Here is a 20292-nt window from a genome sequence, read left to right on the forward strand (position 1 = left end):
CAAAATCCTGAACCAGTAATCACCACCAAGCCCTCGCAATTGCTCAGGTAATTGATTCCATAACTGTGGTGCACACAAGTAGAATATAGATTTCCTATATTCCTCATGATGGCTTTTTGCCCCACCTTCTGACATTTTGGATCATGAACTTTTTGTGTCTGAACTTCCTCTGTAACTCAGGCCTCCCTTTATACCTCTTAATTTGTCAATATTCAGTATTTACCTCAATTTTATTTCTGCAGCGCTCCTAATTCTACAGCAATTTTAAACTGCCTAGATTTGACTTAGATATGCGGTAAAAAATAAGGAAAGAGAAAAGAATTACAAACTTTAATAGGTGAGAGAAAAGAGAAAACCATAGCCAGGTGCTTTACCACTATTGACAACAGCCTATCCTGGAAACGTCTGGGTAAAATAATATATGTTTTCAACTCAACCTTGAATTTTTGGTCGGAAGGTTCAGCGGTAGAGAATTCTATAGGTAAGGCACCAGGTGGAAAAAGATACTCTGATCTCTGGATGACTTCTGTGGGATTTTTATTTTGTTTCCTTCCCCTTCAGCTTTTGCATTTAATTCATTTTGGAAACTGGCACCTCTTTAATTCTGTCACAACACAGAACTAAAAAAATGCAGATTGCTCTGTTTCTTTCACTTTTATAGTCTGCTGCTGCTATTAGAAATCACGGGACTTAAGGAGGGTGGTGAAGACAGCCTCCTGTAAAGGATGTGGAGGGATGCAGGGCAATGCGTAAAACAAAAGTGAAAGGGCCAGCCGTGGAGTTGGGGGGGAAGAGAAGAAGATTGCAGACTTAGGGCTAGATTCACTAACCTTCTGATCTGTGGACGATTGGAGGCAGGCTGACCGATTCACCAACCATCTTCGTGCAAATGAGGGCGCTCGGAGGCATGCCCCCATCCGATGACACGGATCGCTGTGTAGCGATCCCGACACATACACAGACCATCTACTTTGCCTGTAGATGGTCTGCGCATGCATTTGCAGACTGTGCTTTTTTTTTTTTTTTCACTTTTTTACTCGCGAACCCGTGGTTTTAACCTGCGGGTTTAAAGCGTGTTAAAAACCATGGGCTCGCGCTACAGGGAAGGGAGGCAGAGCAGGAGAGCATAGGAGCGGCCGGGGCCGAGAGCAGGGTTTTTGCTCAAGTGACTGGTCCTCAGCAGTCGCTTGATTTTGGATCGGCCAGCCCAGTCAGTGTGCGTGCTTTTTGTTAGTGAATCGTGGCACTTCCTACTTTGCATGCCGTTTCCCCTCATTTGCATGCAAGGATCGGAATCGATCGGCACAGAGGTTAGTGAATCAGGTCAGAACAAAACTGTGTCGCAAACCAATCGGTACACAATCGGTTTGCTTAGTGAATCTAGCCCTTAGGCTTGTTTAGCTGTGTGTCAAAAATTAGGGCGAAAAAGACGGCAACAGCATGAGACACAGCACCAAAGTGGCTCCAGTTTAATCTGCATCTTCCCCCTTCTCTCCAGGCATGTTTTGAAGCTGAAAACAAACAGAATAAGGATTTGGCTAATTCTGGCCCCAAGTCAGTCTGTCTGTCATTCAAACGCATATGAACCAAAACTGCCCTCTTATGCTGCATTTTACCATTTGTTTGACAATAAATCCATTTCTAGCCATTTCTAAATTTTTTCACTTACAAAAAGAAAAACAACAATAACAAAAAAATCAAATGAAAATCTTTTGAAACAAGTTTTATATTCCAGCATTTTTTATCAGCCCGACGCATACATTTTCACATTTGGATACCCAACATTTTCTGTCATCCAAAACTAATTTAGAGAAAATTAATTATGCAAAGTGGAAGACTTGAGAGTTAAGTAGTAGTAGTAATATCACAAGAGGATAGTATATTGGAAGGAAGACAACTTCAAATGAATCTCATTAAATCCAGACGAACTTACTGAGTTGTCATTAAGTCATGCCTCTCCTATACCCCAAGAGTCTAAAGCAGGGGTCTCAAAGTCCCTCCTTGAGGGCCGCAATCCAGTCGGGTTTCCAGGATTTCCCTAATGAATATGCATGAAATCTATGTGCATGGACTGTTTTCAATGCATTGGGGAAATCCTGAAAACCCGACTGGATTGCGGCCCTCAAGGAAGGACTTTGAGATCCCTGGTCTAAAGCATTCAGCTGCCTCAACTCTAGAACACCGCATTTGCTAGCAGCTACAGGTTGATCTCCAAGAGAGATACTGGCAAACTAGTCCAAATTTGACACAAAGGAGACAGTTTACTAAAATGTGTTAAGCAAGTCATAAGCAGCCAAGAAATGTCCTGTGCTAAAATCTCACATTAACTGCTTTTTATGGCAGAAAGAAGGAATGGGGTAGAGAATGGGTGGAGTATGGGCATGGACATCACATTGTTATTGTGTACTATCACTGTAGCAAGTAGAGTGGCTACACCCAGCACCTCAAGAGAAGGCGTTAAATGTATCACACCACTAGGAAGCAGATACCACAACAGCCTACATTGTGGGATAAAACCCACGAAGCACCCAATGCCTCGTAGCCCTCCCCAACCCCTATCACCCTGAACAGGATCCCCCAACTCAACTCAAAAAAAGGTACTTGACCCCCTCCCCCTACCCCATTTACCAAGCATTTTCCTAGTGGTTTAGTGGCAAGGGAGGAGTAATCCCTAGATTATCTTGCTCCACTGCCATCCAGGTTTAAAATGATGGCTCCAACCCCTAGAAGTAGTCTCACAGTATCACCACTAGATATCAAGTAGTCTGATCCCTAGGTGTAGTACTGTGAAACTACAGCTAGGGGGTTAGAGCCATTCTGAACTTAGGCAAATCCAGGGATTGCTCCTACTCTGCCAGTAAGCCACCAGGGAAAGCCCTGAAGTGCTGAGTTGGTGGGAGGATGAGTTTGATGTTTAAGTTACGATTGGGAAGGGGGAGGGGGGAGAACTGAGGGTCTGGACATATGGTGTTGTTGTAACTGCATCAGTAGAAAGTATGATGCAATTAAGTGCACTCTGCCCAGTGTAGCAACTGCAGGGCAGATGTTGGCCACACCCCCAAAATGCAAAATCTTACCACAGAAAAAGGGGTAGAAATGTCAAACTGCGAAGTCTAGAGACCCATGACTACTCTTCACCACTGGCTAGGTACTGACCCCAAGCAAGAACCACAACCTTTCCCTAAGACCACAAAGGGTTTCAGGCTCTTTAGAACACAGTCATTAATAGTTCACCATGACACTTCTTACATGTTCTTCATATACCAGAAGTAAAAGACAGAATGCAATAATATACAATAACACAAAGCCAAGTTTGTGATCTTAAGATAAGCAACAGCATTTAAAGTGGAAATACTAGCAAAATGGACTTCAAATGTAGCAATTTAAATCATAAATAAATCTGAACAATTCCTATGAAGCTCCATTTAAATGTCTTGAAAGCCCTTCCAGCTTAATCACATTCTCAACTAGAAAGTAGGGTGCTACTGTACTGTTCCTCATCAGAGCCACACACTGGATCTCTTGCAAAAACATGAATCAGCCTCAAAGAGCGAAAACGTAAACATTTTTGAATGCAAGGGGCATGACCGTAATAAAAATAGGTGTGCACATCTTTAAAGTTTCCATGAAACCAATACAAATGAAACAATCTGTACAAGGAAGCAGACCTACAATAAAGTCAGTACTGTTCTTTTAAAACACATACGTCACTCAGTAGCAGAGAATGGAAGAAGATGACGTGGAAACAAAAAAACGACACACACCCTTAAAGTCTCATATGCAAGGCAGGGATTCTTTGCATAGCACACAAAATGAGCTCGCCCTCTCTGAAGGAATGAAATCATATTGAGGGCCAGCAGGTTGTATCTTTTTGCACAGAAAAAGAGATTATGTACTTACCTTGGTAAGCTCTTTTCCAGTAGATAGGTGAGACATTTTAGACAAGTGGGTGGTGTCCCCATGACCATGTGCCATCTGCAGAAGGAATCCAGTTCGGATTTTTCTCTGTGCTTCCTCTGTACTTCACTGAGCTCCTTAGCTTCACCTACAGTTAGTACCCAAGCATCAAGGGCCACCAAACCAATGTGAAGTAGAGGCACTCATAACAATCAAATTCACAAATGATTGTTTTGCTCAAAAGAATAACATGAGAAAATCAGCTGCAAATAGTTGTCAAAAACCTCCAGGGAGCATAGAAACTACTCCTGCCGAAAAAAAGGGTTAACTGGCATCCAAGTTACAATTTGGAGATGCATAAAACAAATTGAGTCAGAAGACAGGCACAGGAAGGACAGGGCAGGAGTTTAGAATCTCACCTATCTTGTGGAAGAGAGCTTACCAGGATAAGTACATAATCTCTTTTCCCAGTGCAATAGGTGACACATTCTAGACAAGTGGGATGTATAAAAGCAGTCCCCCAAAAGCTAAGAGTGGGCTTACTGTGCCAACCCTCAAGACTGGAGGTATCAAAGACAGAGTCCTGTCTTGCTGCCACGTCAACTCTGTAAAAATTGGCAAATGTATAAAGAGAGGACCACATTGCTGCCATGCAAATCTCCTCAGGGAAGACAGCTCAAGCAGCAGCCCATAAAGAAGCCACACCTCTATAAGAATGCACTGCGATGGAAACAGGAGACTGTTTCCCAGATAGAATGTAGGCTGACGAAAGGGTCTCACAGATCCATCTGGAAACCATGGCCTCAGAAGTGTGAGCACCCCGCTTGACAGAATGAGTCAGTACAAACAAATGATCAGAAAGACAAAACTCTTTTGAGACCTCCAGAGAGCAAAGAAGCAGTCTGTACATATTTAGGTTCCGCAAAACATGATCCTGTGTCTTTGAATCAGCAGACCGAAAAACAGGCAAATGGACTCCCTGGTTAACATAGAGAATGACACAGGGACCGTAAGAACTCAATTTCCCTGTCCCCACGAGTTTTGTCGCTGTCCCTCCCATTCCTGTAAGCTCTGCCTTAACCCCACAAGCCTCAAACACTTATGATTTTAAAGTGTTTTGAGGCTTGTGCAGATGAGGATGAAGCTTGCAGGAATGGGGCAGGAAAATGAGTTCGCACGGGAAAAAAAAAAACTTTGTCCCCGTGTCATTCTCTAGGTTAACATAGAAAGCCAAAACCATCTTCGGCGAGAAGAAATGAGCCATGGGCAAGGAAATCCCCATCTCCAAGATTCAGAGGAACGGTTCACTGCAAGAAAGAGCCTGGAGTCTGTAGACATGCCTCGCTGACGGAACAGTGATCAGAAAAAAACATCACGAGTGTAAAGTCAAAGAGGGAAATATCCCGAAAGGGCTCAAAGGAAGTCATGGATAGACTAGACAGCACTAGGTTGAGGTCCCAGGAAGAGAACATCAGATTAATCAGTGGTCCAAAAAGCCCCCTTCAGAAATCTGGCAACGTCAGGGTGAGACGCCAAAAATAAAGAATGGCCCCGGGCTCGAAAACAAGAGAGCCAAGCCACTTGAACCTGAAGGGATGCCGCAGAGAGGCCTTGAGTAAGACCAGCTTGGAGAAAAGCCAGTACCAGCGAAAGTGGAACGGAATATGGCTCCACTTGGTCCTGAGCGCACCAATGCTGGAAAGTCTTCCACGCCATACCAGAAGCAGATATAGCAGTCAACTTCTTAGACAAGAGAAGAGTGCCAAGGACCTCATTAGAAGAGCCCTCATGGTCTAAAGCAGCACACTCAAGAGCCATGCCATAAGAGCAAAATGACCCAGGTCCTCCTCGCAGACTGAACCCTTCAGAAGTATGTTTAGATGGACACTCAACAGAATGTCTTGACCCTAGTGAAGACACATCGGATCTGTGTACCACGGTCTGCAAGGCCAGTCCGGAGACACAAGAATGACACAGCCCAGAGGGTCCATGATAAGCCAAAAGATTCGGCCGATCAGGGGCCAAGGAGGATAGCTATACAGGAGGAGCCCCTGAGGCCACGGCTGCATCAAAGCATAGAAACGCTTCCAAGCTCAGATCTTTGACTGAAGAATTGAGCTGCTTTCAAGTTCTTAGCTGTGGCCATGAAGTCGAAGCAGGGCATACCCCAGTGCTGCACAATGGTTCAGAACGCTGTTGGGGCCAGCATCCAGACACCCCGATCCATGGGCTGTCTGCTGAGAAAGTCTGCCTGAATAATGTCAACTCCCGCCACATGTGCTGCTGAGAGTGCCTGGAGGTGGCGTACCACCCACAGAAAGAGAAGGTGGGCTTCCTGAGTCAGAGAATTGCATCCCAAGCCTCCAAAGACTGTTCTGTAATGCATCCCTGTGTGGAGCCCAGCAAGAGAGTAAGACATGCTGGAAAGGATGCATATGTACTCTCACCCAAGTAACCACATCTAACGTGGCAGCCATGGATCCCTGGACCTAAAGATATTCTCACACCAAAGGAACTTGAGAAGTGAAGAAATCTGGAAACACAGAATCTGTCTGCATGCCCCTGGAAGACAGATGTGGCCACAGCCATGTCAAAAAGAACACCCAGATATTCCAAGTGTGCGCAGGTGAGAAACTCCCTGTTCTGTAATTCACAATCCAACCAAAGTCCTCCAGCACCTGGATCACCTGATCCACTGTGTAACGACCCTCGACCAATGAGGGAGCTCTGATTAGTTAATTGTCCAAGACAGGAGGAAGAAGAGGATGGAGCCAGCTGAGTGACCAAATACAAGTCTTGCAAGACTCAGAAATAATAACCGGCAAAGCCACAGAATGAAATAAGAACAGACCTGTGGGCTCATTCCCAGGCTCAAGAGCCCCTGAAGGATCCAAAGATCTGGCATACAGTCCCTGGTCCTCCATCCTAGTAAGTGCTGCACTTTGAAACAAGGGGTCAGCAAGCTGGTTAGTAGTAGAAATATCAGAAATAGGCAGACCAGGAACAATGGCCGACTGTGACAAGGACACACCCATAGAAGCAATGCCACAGAGAGATGCAGCAGATGTGGGGCAGGAATGCACAGAGGAAAAATGCCTGCTTCAAATCTTATTTTTTTATTTTTTATGCAACTGTTTCAGCAACTCTGAGAAAGTCTCCAGCTCCCGGGGTACAAAGTCACCCTCTGATGACTTAACCGTGCATTTTGTAGGCTGCAGAGACACCACAGCAATGCGCATGGAACTATCAGCCCTACCAGGCTAGCCGAGCATTTTGTCACCTGCTTGACCAGGGAAGAGGTTAAACTTTGTGCTGCCTACCCTCCTGGCTGCACCACACAGCACAAGATCACTCCTGAAGTGCCTAATTTGTGTCATCCCAGCAAGAATTCATATTAGGAGAGCCTAAGGACTCCATTCCAAAAAGATTTGAGGCAAAAATTGCAGTTTTGGAGAAGCAGGGAGCTTTTGAAAAAAAGATTGCTAAAAATCCTAGATGGCTGCAGCTGTGAAATTTGCACTAAAATTGTGATATTTTCCACACTTCAAGTTAGAAAATGATGATTTTAGGATTTTTCAAGAGGGAACACAGGGGGACATGCAGAAAACTTGAAAACCCCACTTTTCAGACCTCTCCCAATCCATCTCATAGGCTATAACAACCTGTACTCACTGGGTCCTATTTGTGGATCTGTGCTGCAGCCTGCCTCAGCTCTCTCACAGTAGCTGGATTAGAGAATCGCTGCCTCATGCTGGGAATGGCTTTGCAAAGCTGATCTTCAGGCTGACAGGCAGTTCCCATACCCGACTGCACCTCTAACCCTGTAGACCGACAGACGTGCATTGGGACGGATGGAGGTGAGAAGCCGCAGCCGGCAGCCTGCGAGACAACGCCGAAACTCCTAAGGGCACCTAACAGCCTGCGCTTGACCCCCCTACTTAACAGTAGGTGAGACAACTTCAGGGATGGCCCCGAGTTCCACAGAAAACTAAGCAGGCTGGCTAACAGGTACCTACTGGGATTGGCCAAGTCAGTGTTCTCAAAGCACAAAAATCCCAAAGAAATAAGAACTAAAAACACTGAATAAAATAATAAAATGTGAAGAGCAGAACGAACACACTCCTGCAGGCATGCGTGCAGAAGGAATAAACCATTGATGGAGCTAAGGAGATCAGTGAAGTACAAAGGAGGCACAGAGAAAAATCCAGCACACAGACATTGGGACACGACCCACTTGTAGGAGGGGCCAGTATTCTTAGTAAACTGGCCACAAAGACATCCCAGCAGAACAGTGGGGTATCTTAGGGGGCACTGAAGTGAACTTCACATAAAAAGGCTCAGGTACACATCTCACCTATTGCACCGGAATAAACATTCTTTGGGTTCTGAGATAATCAACCTGAAAGGACAGGAAGGAATAGGGGGAAGACGGAAAGTTCACATCACAGTGAAAGGATCAAAACAGCATTATTACCTGCATGAGCTGGAGTAGAGAGCGTGGCAGAAGAAAACTCATCCAGAAGATCAGGAGCAGAAGGGTTAGAAAGCAGAGAGCAGTCGAGGAGAGAGTCTTCCCCAGTGAGAGAGTCTGAATGCAGGAGGCGGCATCAGCAGCATTAAACAGCAAAGGAAAGAATGTGTCAGTAGCTCCAGTCAGTGCACCCCAAATCACAGAGACAGAAACAAGTTTGTAGAAAGCAGCCCAAGGGGAAAGACAGAAAAATGCTGCAACTGTGGTTTTATGAGAAACCAATTAAAAACAAAACAAAATACCACACAACCCCCCTCCCCCCCAGCCATCTTTCTGTCTATTTAAAGTCTCTCCTCAATGTTCCTTCCTCACACTTAAGTCTAACAGTGTGCAACTTTTGAGTTCTGTATCGGCAAACTATTAACACACATATAAATTTAAGTGGAAAAACTATTTTCTTCATTCAAGTTCCCACCCAGAATGGAGAGGTGGTAAAGGGAGATATCCTCAGTCATTGAATAAGACATCTATACTGCACTGCTATGCAAGAACACTATCTGCAGTGAATCAAATTTTAAGCAAAAGTGAACTATTCTAAACATTCATTTGCCAACCTGACAATATATTTTGTTTCCAAATGTTTTCATAAAATGTATTTATTTTTAAAATTTATATATTGTCTATATCTAGACCATAAAACACACATAATGCATTGTCAGATTGGCAAATGAATGTTTAGAAAAGTTCACTTTGCTTGAAATGTGATTCACTGCAGATGTGGAGGGGCATTTTCAATATGACGTCTAAATCTAGCATTAAGACATTTTTCAGAAGACGCACAAAAATCCAACAGTGAACATGACACCGTAGCTTTTTGTTTTTGAAAATGGCTATTTCTTAGATGTGTGTCTATCTTTTTGAACCATTTCTGAAAAAAACACACATTCAAAAGAAAAATGCACAAAACAAGCCATTGAGATGTAGGAGGGGCTAGTATTCTTGGTAAACTGGCCACACAGACATCCCAGTAGAGCAGTGGGGTATCTTAGGGGGCACTGCAGCAAACTTCACATAAAAAGGCCCAAATACACATCTCACCATAACTCTGTAGTTCGTGTTAAAAATCTAAAGCTGTGTATTGCAAACTGTATGCCGTGGCACACCAGTGTGCCTCCTGAGACATCTGGTGCACCACGACACACTAGCGAGGAGGAGAGTCGTCCATACTGGCTGGTTGCCTGCCTATAGGATGTGCCTCTCGCGGCGAGAGGCACGTCCTGTAGGAAGTCAGCCGATGTGGACGACTCTCCTCCTGGCTGGCATCTCTCCTCTTCTCCCTGCACCTCCCGGATCCCTGTAAAGGTGGAGTCGCGGCAAGATGGGCCTCCACGCGTGCGCGTGACGTCATCACGTCGACTTCCGGCCGGGGCACTGCATTTAGTGTGCCGCCGGCTGGAAAAGTTTGTGGGACACTGATCTAAAGAGTAGTGGAGATGTTTTCTTGTTAGTGTCTAGAACTTCACAACTGATGTTCTTCAGTGGCTATTGGTTGTAGCATGAACAGAATGCTTTATGTTAACATTTAAGAGATGTTGAGAAGAGAAGATTGATCAAGATAAATCAAGTGAGGACAAAAGTTGCTCACCTGTTAAAAAAAGAGGGGGTAAGGGGAGCTTCCATAGACAGCAGGATAATTCTTATGCAATCTTACAGCAGCAATGCAGATAGCGTTCAACTCTTAGAAAAACACCAACCTGTTTCTTGGAGCATATATGGGAATTCCTAGATAGGCTCAGGAGTAATCTAAGAAAATACTTTTTTACAGAAAGGGTGGCAGATGCTTGGAATAGTTTCCCAGTAAAGGTGGTGGAGACAAAGCCTGTGTCTGAATTCAAGAAACGTGGGACAGGCACGCGAGATATCTTAGGAAGAGGAGGAGATAAGAGTCTGCTCATCTGCAATGTCTACCATCTGCCATCATGTTTCTACGCAACCACTCCCTCAATCAACTCCCTAATAAAGCAAGTGTCTTACTGATCCTCAGTTTATGAAGAACCTCCCACTACAGGTAAGCAACTCCATTTACTCTGCTGACCAGCAGGATGAATTAAACCATGAGTGGGGCTTGCAAAGCTAACTGAACATTGCAGCAATTCCAGTCTGATCTTTTGGAGCAACCCAGGAAAATATCCATGGATGCAGACTTAACTGAACAATCCTTGTAGAACTGCCTATCCAAAGGGCGCCATCTCTTCTGTGTACTAATGGGCAGTGAAGGTACGAGGTTAATACCATGCTGATATTTTCCATGGGAGCCAAGCACAAGCTACCGTGATTCTGACCTGGTATGTTTTCATTGGGCTAATTAAACACACCCCTACTAAGAAGTTACAAATAGTAAATTCAGTCTTCATGCTAATTTGGCAGAGATCCTTTGGAAACTATGGTTCCTCATTTATTAAATCAAAGAACATGAAGAGTCACCAAAGGAGAAAAACATTGGGCTGAGGAACGCATCTTGTTTCTGAATGTTCTGACAATTTTCAGTATGTGCACCCTGTATGCCAAGTTGAAAATTCTATTAGGGATCCAATGTATTGGAATCTTTATCAAAGCTGAAACTTTCTCTTTGAGTAGGTTATTATAAACCCCAAATGCTTCTAGGAGGTGGATAGACTTCTTATGGAAAAGATTTGCCTTCTCTGGTGAAGAGCTTTTTAGTAATCCAAAGTTTCAAGCATGGAAACAAAAACTCCTTTTTTGAAGCTGGGCCGTCAGCTCTGCCAGGCACTTTGCAGACTCTTGTTGTTGCCAAAGAGCTGAATGATATGTGATATTGGCTGTGAAATGCAGAAATTTCCATCTTCACTAGTGACTATTCTGTCTGCACTGACAGCTTTTTGTGGCTTGTTAAGTTTCTTAGTACTGACCTGGATTGGAGTGATGCTGCCATATCTACTTTGTGCCAGTGGGCTTTAAATTAATAAGCTGTACACTAAAGCAGTAATTCTCAACCCCGCTCTTGGGATGTGTACTTTTTGAGAATTTACAAAGTAAAAGTACATAGGACAGAGCTGCATTCAATGGAGGCAGTGCAAACAGATCTGCCCTCAGGCCCTCATTTTCTCTACCAATTCTTCCCTGCCTCAGCTGGCTCACCTGCCTATGATCCCTCACTCCCTTCTCCCTCTTCTTGACTTAGCTGATACATGACAAGCTAAAATCTCATCATTGCGTCAATCCCTTGGCCATCCTGCCATTCCCTCTGCCTCTTTGTTTTTCCTTTCCCCACTCAGGGAGTTCCTTTAATCCCTCCCCACACCCACTTTTCTCTGTCTCTAACATTCTTCAACCCATGAGGCCCTCCTCCTCTGTGAGGGATTCCTGACTAGCCTGCCTGGTTAAAATGTTTCTCTCATTATCTTCTCCCCACTTTCAGCTTAATTTTTCCCAGGGCAATATCCCAGCAATCTGGAAATATGCACTTGTAACTCATTTCTGTCTTCCATTTTTGTCTTTTTGTAATCTTTCTTTTTTTTCCCTAAAATTTTGGAAAAAAATGGTTCTCTCTCAACTTGACACTTTTCTTGAAAATGCCAATATTCTTCATCTCTTCCAATCAGGTTTCTGTCATATCACAGTATCAATCCCTTCTTCTGGCTTTCCATGACTCTATCCACTCTACTTTAGATCAACATAGTTCTGTCATCGTCTTCTCTCTTGATCTCTCCTCTGCTTTTGATTTGGTTCATCACTCCCCTCCTCTTACACAGTCTGCACTGGTTCTGTTCTCTGTATTTCCAGTTACCTCTCTAAATGCACCTTTCAGCATTGCCTTTCTGAATCCCATGCTGCATTTCCATCACCTTTCAGATGTTCCTCAAGTTTCCATCCTTGCTCCTATCCTCTTTAATATTTTCCTTTCTGTAGGAATACCCCACAAGAAACACATACAGTCTTAGAGTCGGGAGGAGGCGCTCCAAATGAATAGTCTCTCCTCCTTTTTATGCGACTCCAAGACTGCGTTTGAGTGTTTCTTGTGGGGTATTCCTACACCTTTCTCATCTCCTGACCATTATTCAGGAACAAGGTTGTACTCCCTTTTATTACGCCAACATCCAAATCCTTTTTCATATCACCAACAACTTCTCCTCTTACTTCTCTCAACTCCTGCCCTAGTCTCATCTCTTAAATGGCTGCAAGATAATCTTTTTAAACAGCTCTAAATGTGAGGTTGTTTTCCTTCTCGCTATGCTTCTCTTCCTGCCTTTCCTTCTGTTAATGGCCAACTTCTCCCTTTCAAAGGTTCTGTAAAAATTCTTGTTGTCCTTTTCAACTTCAAACTCTTGTTTCAAACCACAAAATGATACTTCCTACTCTTGCCATTCTTTGCCCTTCATCGTTATCCATGCTGTTCATTTCTTTACCATTCTTTCCTTCATCCACACTTCTCTCGGATCTTGATTGCTGTACCTTTCTTTATGCTGGTCTCCCCCTCTATTAAGCAACTCCAATTTAATCAATCTACTGCAGTTAAGCTCCTCCATTTCGCTCATCAATCCCATGGCTCCTCTTCGCCACACTGAAAACTAATTGACTATCTCTGCCCAACGAAGTACAAGATTCTTCTGTTTGTCTTTAAAGATCACATTCCATCTGCTCCTGCATGGATCAATAATCTCCTTATTCCCTGTGTTTCTTCTCCCTCTCTTCAATCTTCTCACAGTAACCTTCTTGTTCTTCTATCACCTTCTTCCCTTCATTTGAATATCTCCCATGAATCTGCCTTCAGTTACTTTGGGCCTAAGCTCTGGAATTCTCTGTATCCCACATCCAACTTCAATCCTCCCTCACTCGGTTTAAATCCTTATTGAAGGCTCACCTTTTTCCAGAAGACCTTTGGGATTCCCATTTCATAATCTTCCCTTTCCATTTCTTATCTCTGTTGATTTTACTTCCTGTTTTTAACTCTTATAACCTTTTTTATTTTATTATTATTATTACTTTGTTAAACTGCTTGGATTCCATTTTCTGGCTTCTTAGCGGTATATAAAGTTGCTGCAAATAAAATAAATAAATGCAGTAAACTTCTTGGGTCTGTAATGGACATCTTCCAGCTTCGTCTGCCTTTCTTGAAGCTACTGATGGTGCCTATGGTGAAGAGGCTTCCTATTAGGTTAAACATCAGAGCTGCTCCCCTGTTTCCTCAGAAGACAGAAAAGCATTTTTTGCCTAGGGACAAGGATGAGGGGAAAGCCATGAAATCTTCATGAAGAAAAATGAAGCCAGTAAACATGAGAGAGAGTAACTGTATCCATACAGTAGGCTGGAAAGAGTGAGAAGAACTACAACAAATAGCTACATGGAAACTCTTCCATATACTCAAAGAAACCCTTTAATTTTTTTCTTAGCTTGGAGGGCACCAACTCACTTATATGGCTTTGGAAGAAAGGTGGCAAAGGGGAGAAATGAAAGAAACATTTAAATACCTCCATGGCGTAAATGACCAAGAGGCAAGTCTCTCAACTGGGAATGAGGGGACATAGGATAAAGATGAAATGGGAAAGACTCAGAAGCAATCTAAGAAAATACTTCTTTATGGAAAAGGTAAAGGATGTATGAAACAGCCTCCCGGTGGAAGTAGTGGAGAGCAAGACAATCCAAATTCAGGAAAGCATGGGACAAGCATTGGATCTCTAAGAGAGAGGATGGTATGGATGATATAGATGAGAAGACAAATTGCAAATAAACACCATATGGCCTGTGTTTCTATTTCATTCTTGAATGAATATAGCTCTCAATATGCGCATGAGTCGAGTCTCTTTAATTTGAAAGGAAGCTCTGGAATGACAGGGAATGGATGAAGTTAAGAGGTGACAAGCTCAGGACTAATCTAAAGAAATACTTCTTTACGGAAAGGATAGTAGATGCGTGGAACAGTCTCCCAGAAGAGGTGGTAGAGACAGAGACTATGTCTGAATTCATGAAAGCATGGGATAGGCATATGGGATCTCTCGGAGAGAGAAAGAGATAATGGTTACTGCGGATGGGCAGACTGGATGGGCCATTTGGCCTTTATCTGCCATCATGTTTCTATGTTTAAGAATAGCGTCCAATTTCCACACAAAGGGATATCATACCACAGTACCTCTGCTAGGCCCATCCTACAACTCCTAGATCTGTACACAACCCTGTACTACCTCCCCACACAACACTCATCCAAGAAACACTACAAACCTGTCCGGTTTGAAGCCACAGAGTCAGTCTGGGACACAAGACGCTGGGGTATGGGGGGTTCCAGTCCAGGAATCAGACTTTCAATGGGTACCTCTGCTTTACCTTTCACAGGGAAGAAAAGCAAGGTCAGCAAAAGAGGATGGGAGTTAGCAATAACAAAATGTGAACACCAGCACACACAGAATTCTAGTCCAAAGTTGACAGCATGAGACTGTCTTGATCATTTCTGCAGCTACTCTGGAATGTCCAAATCTCTCTCCACTGTTCCCTTTGCAAATGTTTTTTTAATACTGTGTACTGTGGAAGAGAGACTATACAGCTTAGGCTGTGTTCTTACTAGTATGTGTGAACATCAGGCAGTACCACAGCAAGAATTGTGCCATGGATCAATCACAGATAATGCAAAAAGGTCTGATTCCTACAGAATGCATCGACAGTCATTTAACACCCTCTAATTGCTCCAAAAAATAGAAAGGTCAAACAACTTATGCTTTATTTAAATTTTAAATGTTATGCAGATGTGCATTAAGGAGAGGGAGTGAACAGAACATTCTCTTGTCCTCACTTCCCTCCATTTCACATCAAATCTTTCCCTGGGATAAACAAGCTGGTGTATTACAGCAGGCTGGGATTTAGCCGACAAAGGCCAAGGAATCAACAGCTCTTGAGTTCTATATTTGGTCCTGTCACGGTGTGCCCCTAGGGTTCCTTTATTCCTTCCTTCCCTATCTCATGTGTCAAGAGACATCTCAAAGCTGGCTGTATGCAAATCTGGGATGCACTAAGAGGAATTGTGATGTTCACCAATCTCCAGTAGAGCTTCAGTAATAGGATTGGTGTGGTGTTGTCTGCACAACAGTATAAATTACAATTTTATTTTTTTTTTTTTACTGGAAGGAGGTTAAGGCACAAGCTTTTGGGGTGGGGAGGAAGGATGGAATAACAAACAAAAAACTTTGTCTTAGAGAAATAAAATGCATCACACACATTCTACATGCGAACAACATAACTTTACAGATAACAGCACACTCATTTTTGTCAGAAACCAGGTTTTGTTCCAACCCCCCCTCCAAAGTCACACTATTTGTAAAGTGTATCAGGCTAAATATGCAAAACTAAGCACGACATAGTACAGTGCATGCTACCCTCCCTCCCAATAACATTACCATTCACAGTATCTGAGGTGCTACCGAAGGGGTCACTCAGAGGTAAGAGGTCAGGGAGCAGAAGCGTGGGTTCAGGAGACTTGAGACCCTCAATCAGTTTCTCTGGGTTTGGGTTAAGCAGGAAGCAAAAATCAAGAAAAAGAAAAAAAAAAAAAAGAGATACATATCTATGCAAATGAAAAAAAGCAGGTTAATACATCATGTGTATGCAAACACTGTATGGAAAAGTTTTGAGGCCCCTGGTCAAACTGATTACAGAAAAATGCCATTTTAACCTCTACTTGTTTTTATATGTTACAGAGTTAAATTTAAATGCATAATTACTATACTTGTAGGATTTTTTTTTACATGATTCACATTAAGAAAACCTCTTGAATATGATATGTTCGGAAATTTAGACACCCTTCCAGTTAGTTTTTTGCAACTCCTCTTGTAGAAATAAAAGCCTCCAAACATTTCCTGTAGCCAGCAGATTTTTTTTTTTCTTTTTAGAGTTTATTTCCTATCCTCCTTTGCTCAGAAATGTTCTTAGGTCTCCTTCTAATCTCTGCATGTTTGAGATCTCTCCACAGATTTTCAGCAACGTTCATGTCATACAAAACCATCATCTTTTCCTGTAATTACCACATTGGGCAATAGATTTTGCCCCCCCCTCCCAAATGCTTCATTCTTTTCTTTTTCTCCAAATCTATCTTGTATAATTGTGGCCAAACAGTTCAATTTTCATTTAATCAAGTGCATCCTCCAATGTTTCAGGTTTAAAGTTTTCCTTTGCATACTTTCAATAATGATTTGTGTGATTAGGCTGTAAGAAAGATTTGCTTCTGGAAAAACTTTTCCATGCTGATGTTACTGAACTGGAAATTAGGGACCCACAGAACATAGAGGGGGGTGGGGTTGGTGCTTTCCCACTCCACATTTAGATTTCAGGAAGCAGGAGTGTAGTAAACATGATACGCTTTTACAAAAAAGTTCTACATAGCCTCTTGCTGGCTTTATTCAATATGGCATAGTAGTCGAGCTTACTCCCTACCCCACCCCCGGGCAATCAGCAAAGTACATAAATATATATCTCATCTTCTGCTTCTGTGGGATTTTATGTCTGTTATCATGAAACTGAAGCCTGGAAGTAGTACAAGGAGCCGCTGAAAAGTTCTCAGTCCAACAAGATGGGGCAGTCTCTATCGAGAGCTATACACTTAGTTCAGCGATTTTCCAATTTTTTTTGTTCCATATTTTCCTGACGGAACAAAAAAAAAAAAAAAAGAGGAAAATCACTGGACTAAGAGTATATCCCTCGATAGACACTGCCCCAAATTTGTTGGCTGGGCTGAGAACTTTTCAGCGGCCCCTCATAGTTGACACATCTCTGGCGGCTCAGGTGATGGCGGGGGGATAGACATAAAGTAGAGAACAAGGCTAAATTAATTGCTGCATTGGAGAAAGCCAATGGAAAGCAGAGTGGAACTTTTAAAAAGCTAGAATGACAAATCTAATAAAGATATGCAATTCCAAAGCAACGAGATCATCAAATAGTTCCACAGAATAAAGAGGGAAAACCAAAAAAAGAAAACAAACTGGAAACAATGTTCTTAATCTAAAAGTTGAATGATAAAATGTTCTTCACATATAAAAGGCGATGCATTCAAAATAGGGTCAAGCCATATAACATCCACTATAGTATTCAATCTCAGGAGACACCCGTGAGGGATAGATTTGCTGATCTGAGGCTGTCTAAATGGACTCAGAAAGATTTAGGGGTATTCAATGTCCCTCTTGTTTTGCTTGCTGCCTAATATAAAAAAAATGCTAGAACATCTGGACTGGATGGGTTCCCTTTAGAGTTTTATAAGATTTTGGGGCACAAGGTGGTGCTAACTTTTATGCACCGTGTTTGAGGTAGCAATAGGGAAGCAAAAACTCCCATCCATGCTAAATGATGTGCTGCTTACTCTTATTCTAAAGTAAGGCTGCCAATAGACCAATTTCACTCCTCAAAGTGGACACAAATATCTTTGTAAAAGTCTCTATGTTTAGACTCTTAGATATAGTTCCCAGGTTGGTCATCAAACCCCATGTAGATTTTATCAAAAGTGGAAATGCTGTGGCTAATATTCAGTTTTTTTCTTGTGCAATAAAGGCAGTGCAGAAAAAGAACATCGAGTCCATCTTGGTCAGCTTCAATGTTGAAAAGGCTTTGGACAGCACCCTGGGCTTATCTCTGGCTTTAGTTTTGAAGGAGCTATTATGGATTAAGGTGCTATATGCTGCCCAAAGGTCTAAATAGTTGTTAATGACACCATTTCTGGCTTTTCACTAAAATGTAATTCTATCCCCCCCTTACTCTTCTCTTCTATATATAAGTTCATGTAAACCTTTTTTTTTCCTTCTCTTCCTATATTTTAAGTTCTTGTAAACCGTGCCGAGCTCCACATCCGTGGAGATGATGCGGTATATAAACTTAAGGATTAGTTTAGTTTAGTTTTTGGAATAGGTCATGGTACTCGTCAGTGTTATTCCCTGTCCCCCAAGCTGCTTGTGCTATTAAGCCCCTCATGCAGAAATTGATTAGGATTACAATACTCTGTGGGGGTAATTTTATAAAGCACATTTACTTAACTGTAATAGGTGTTGCCCAAGAAAGTCAGACTCACCAATTCAGCAACCAACACCCCTCCCCCCGGACATACAGTATTTCTAAGGCTTCCTAAAGCAGCAACAGTGGTGGACGGTAGAGAATGACACGGTGACAAAATTCATCACAGTTCCCGTCCCCGCAGATAACTGCGCAAAATTAACCCATGTCATTTTCTAGTGTCTATTTCATCCTCTGTCCTTCTACACCAGCATTCGTCAAAGCAAAGCTTGCGGGTCAGTGGTTGTGGCCATTCATACTCTGATTCTTCCCTCTTTCCTTAAAGAATGACATGAAGATGGTTTCCCGCGGGGATGGGAACGGTGATGAATTTTGTCACCGTGTCATTCTCTAGTGGACGGTCAGCAGTGGCATCACTGTGAATGGCTGCTCTGCGACCTGCCCCGCTGATGCATTGCTGATGACATGGCAGAGGGAAGTGTGTAGGGTATTCAGAGCAATGCCACTGCTGACAGTCCACTGCTGCTTTAAGAGGCCTCACAGTGGGAGAGTCAGTGGGGTGCTGCTGCACAGGGGAATGGGTGGGAGGGGAGGAAGAAATGCACGGAGAGAAAGAAAAAGAGAGAATCTATTTTGTGATTTTAATATGTCGGATTCAAAATGTGTATCCTGCCAGAGCTGTGTTAGTGAGTGTGAGCTAGGACCTAACAGAGAGAGGAACAGTCTTTATTTTGCTTACACCACACCGTCAGGTGGTGTTGGAGAGGGAATGGAAAGACTACAAAATAAACCCACTTGGATGTTTGAAAAAAAAAAAAAATGCCTAATTGGACAGGAAACGCCAATCAAAAAATCAATTCCAAAAATTGAATCAAATTGAAAAATTTTCCCCTGAATCGGGCAGCACTAGTGGGAGCGGGCAGGGGGTCCTGTACAGAAGTGCAGAGAGAATGCTGCATTTTATTTTTTTTTTGAGGAAATGCTGAGAATCTGATTATGCCAAACATGAGAATAGGAAATTAAATGCTTGCCACTGAACAATGAAATTCAGGGATCTGAGCAGTGCATTAGGCATGCCCCTACAGATACATAGGCATGACATCACAAGGCTCACAGTCAATAATGCACTGTGTGACTTTAATCTCCCCTCCCTCTAATAAAATAGCTAATTAGCCATCCTCTGGAAGAATGGTAAAGAAAATTAAATAAATAAATATTGAGTTTGCAATCTCAAAACTATGGTTCCCAAGCTAAGACAACCAATCTAAATGTAGCCTAGGATTACTAGCTTAAAAGATCTGTTTGGCAGCTATGGCAGGCAGTCCCAGCAGTATAGCCAAGTCACATGAATAGATGCAGGGAACCTAAGGCCCCTCAATCCTTACCATATGCAAGTCTGGATGTGGAGGTTCACAAAATAATAAATAAATAAAATAAAATATAACCAACTGCACAGACGCCCAAGCAACTTCTAGATCCAATACTGGAAATCTGACCCATTAACATGGGCTAAACCCAAGAAATGAAAAATTTTTCTCCAATCTTTATTTTGGATTTAAAAAAAAAAAAGGTTCATCATGTCCCTCACGCAAAATCATTGGGAACTAATACAGAGGGTCTGGCATTTCTTGCTATTCAGTCAAAGAACAAAAAATGCATACCAACTGCAAAGCTATACCCTGAGAATGCCTGGTATTTGGGGGCAGTCAGACTGTTCACTCCCAAAACTCAGCAATAAAAGAAATACATTTTTTAGTGAATGGTACCAGCAATGCCAGAAGGGATCCAGAATTGTTATGTTATGAATACATAACTTTCAGGAAGTAGGTGAAAATCTGGCTATTCTCTCAGGAGTATGGGAGAGGCTGCAGAAATAGAAACAGGGTGCCCAATATTCAAAAATTATTTAAACGCCCAGGAGAGGT

The 20292-nt window shown here is 42.7% G+C and overlaps 1 protein-coding gene across 14 annotated transcripts in view; it reads right to left on the reverse strand.

Annotated features, from left to right (window-relative positions):
- Positions 1-20292, reverse strand: part of AAK1 (AP2 associated kinase 1) — a 151662-nt gene that overhangs the window by 36004 nt on the left and 95366 nt on the right. For 8 of the 14 annotated variants that reach the window (XM_033947974.1, XM_033947981.1, XM_033947975.1 and 5 more), the window contains 3 exons: positions 15772-15873; positions 14606-14707; positions 8372-8485 (listed from right to left, as the gene is read on the reverse strand). The exons of 2 other annotated variants lie outside the window; for them this stretch is intronic. In XM_033947974.1, the coding sequence (XP_033803865.1) occupies positions 8372-8485; positions 14606-14707; positions 15772-15873 (318 nt within the window). The remainder of the gene's footprint in view (positions 1-8371; positions 8486-14605; positions 14708-15771; positions 15874-20292) is intronic. 4 more of the 14 variants (XM_033947978.1, XM_033947979.1, XM_033947987.1 and 1 more) reach the window with 2 other exon arrangements.

The sequence above is a fragment of the Geotrypetes seraphini genome, chromosome 6 (genome assembly GCF_902459505.1).
Source record: "Geotrypetes seraphini chromosome 6, aGeoSer1.1, whole genome shotgun sequence".
Lineage (NCBI taxonomy): Eukaryota > Metazoa > Chordata > Amphibia > Gymnophiona > Dermophiidae > Geotrypetes > Geotrypetes seraphini.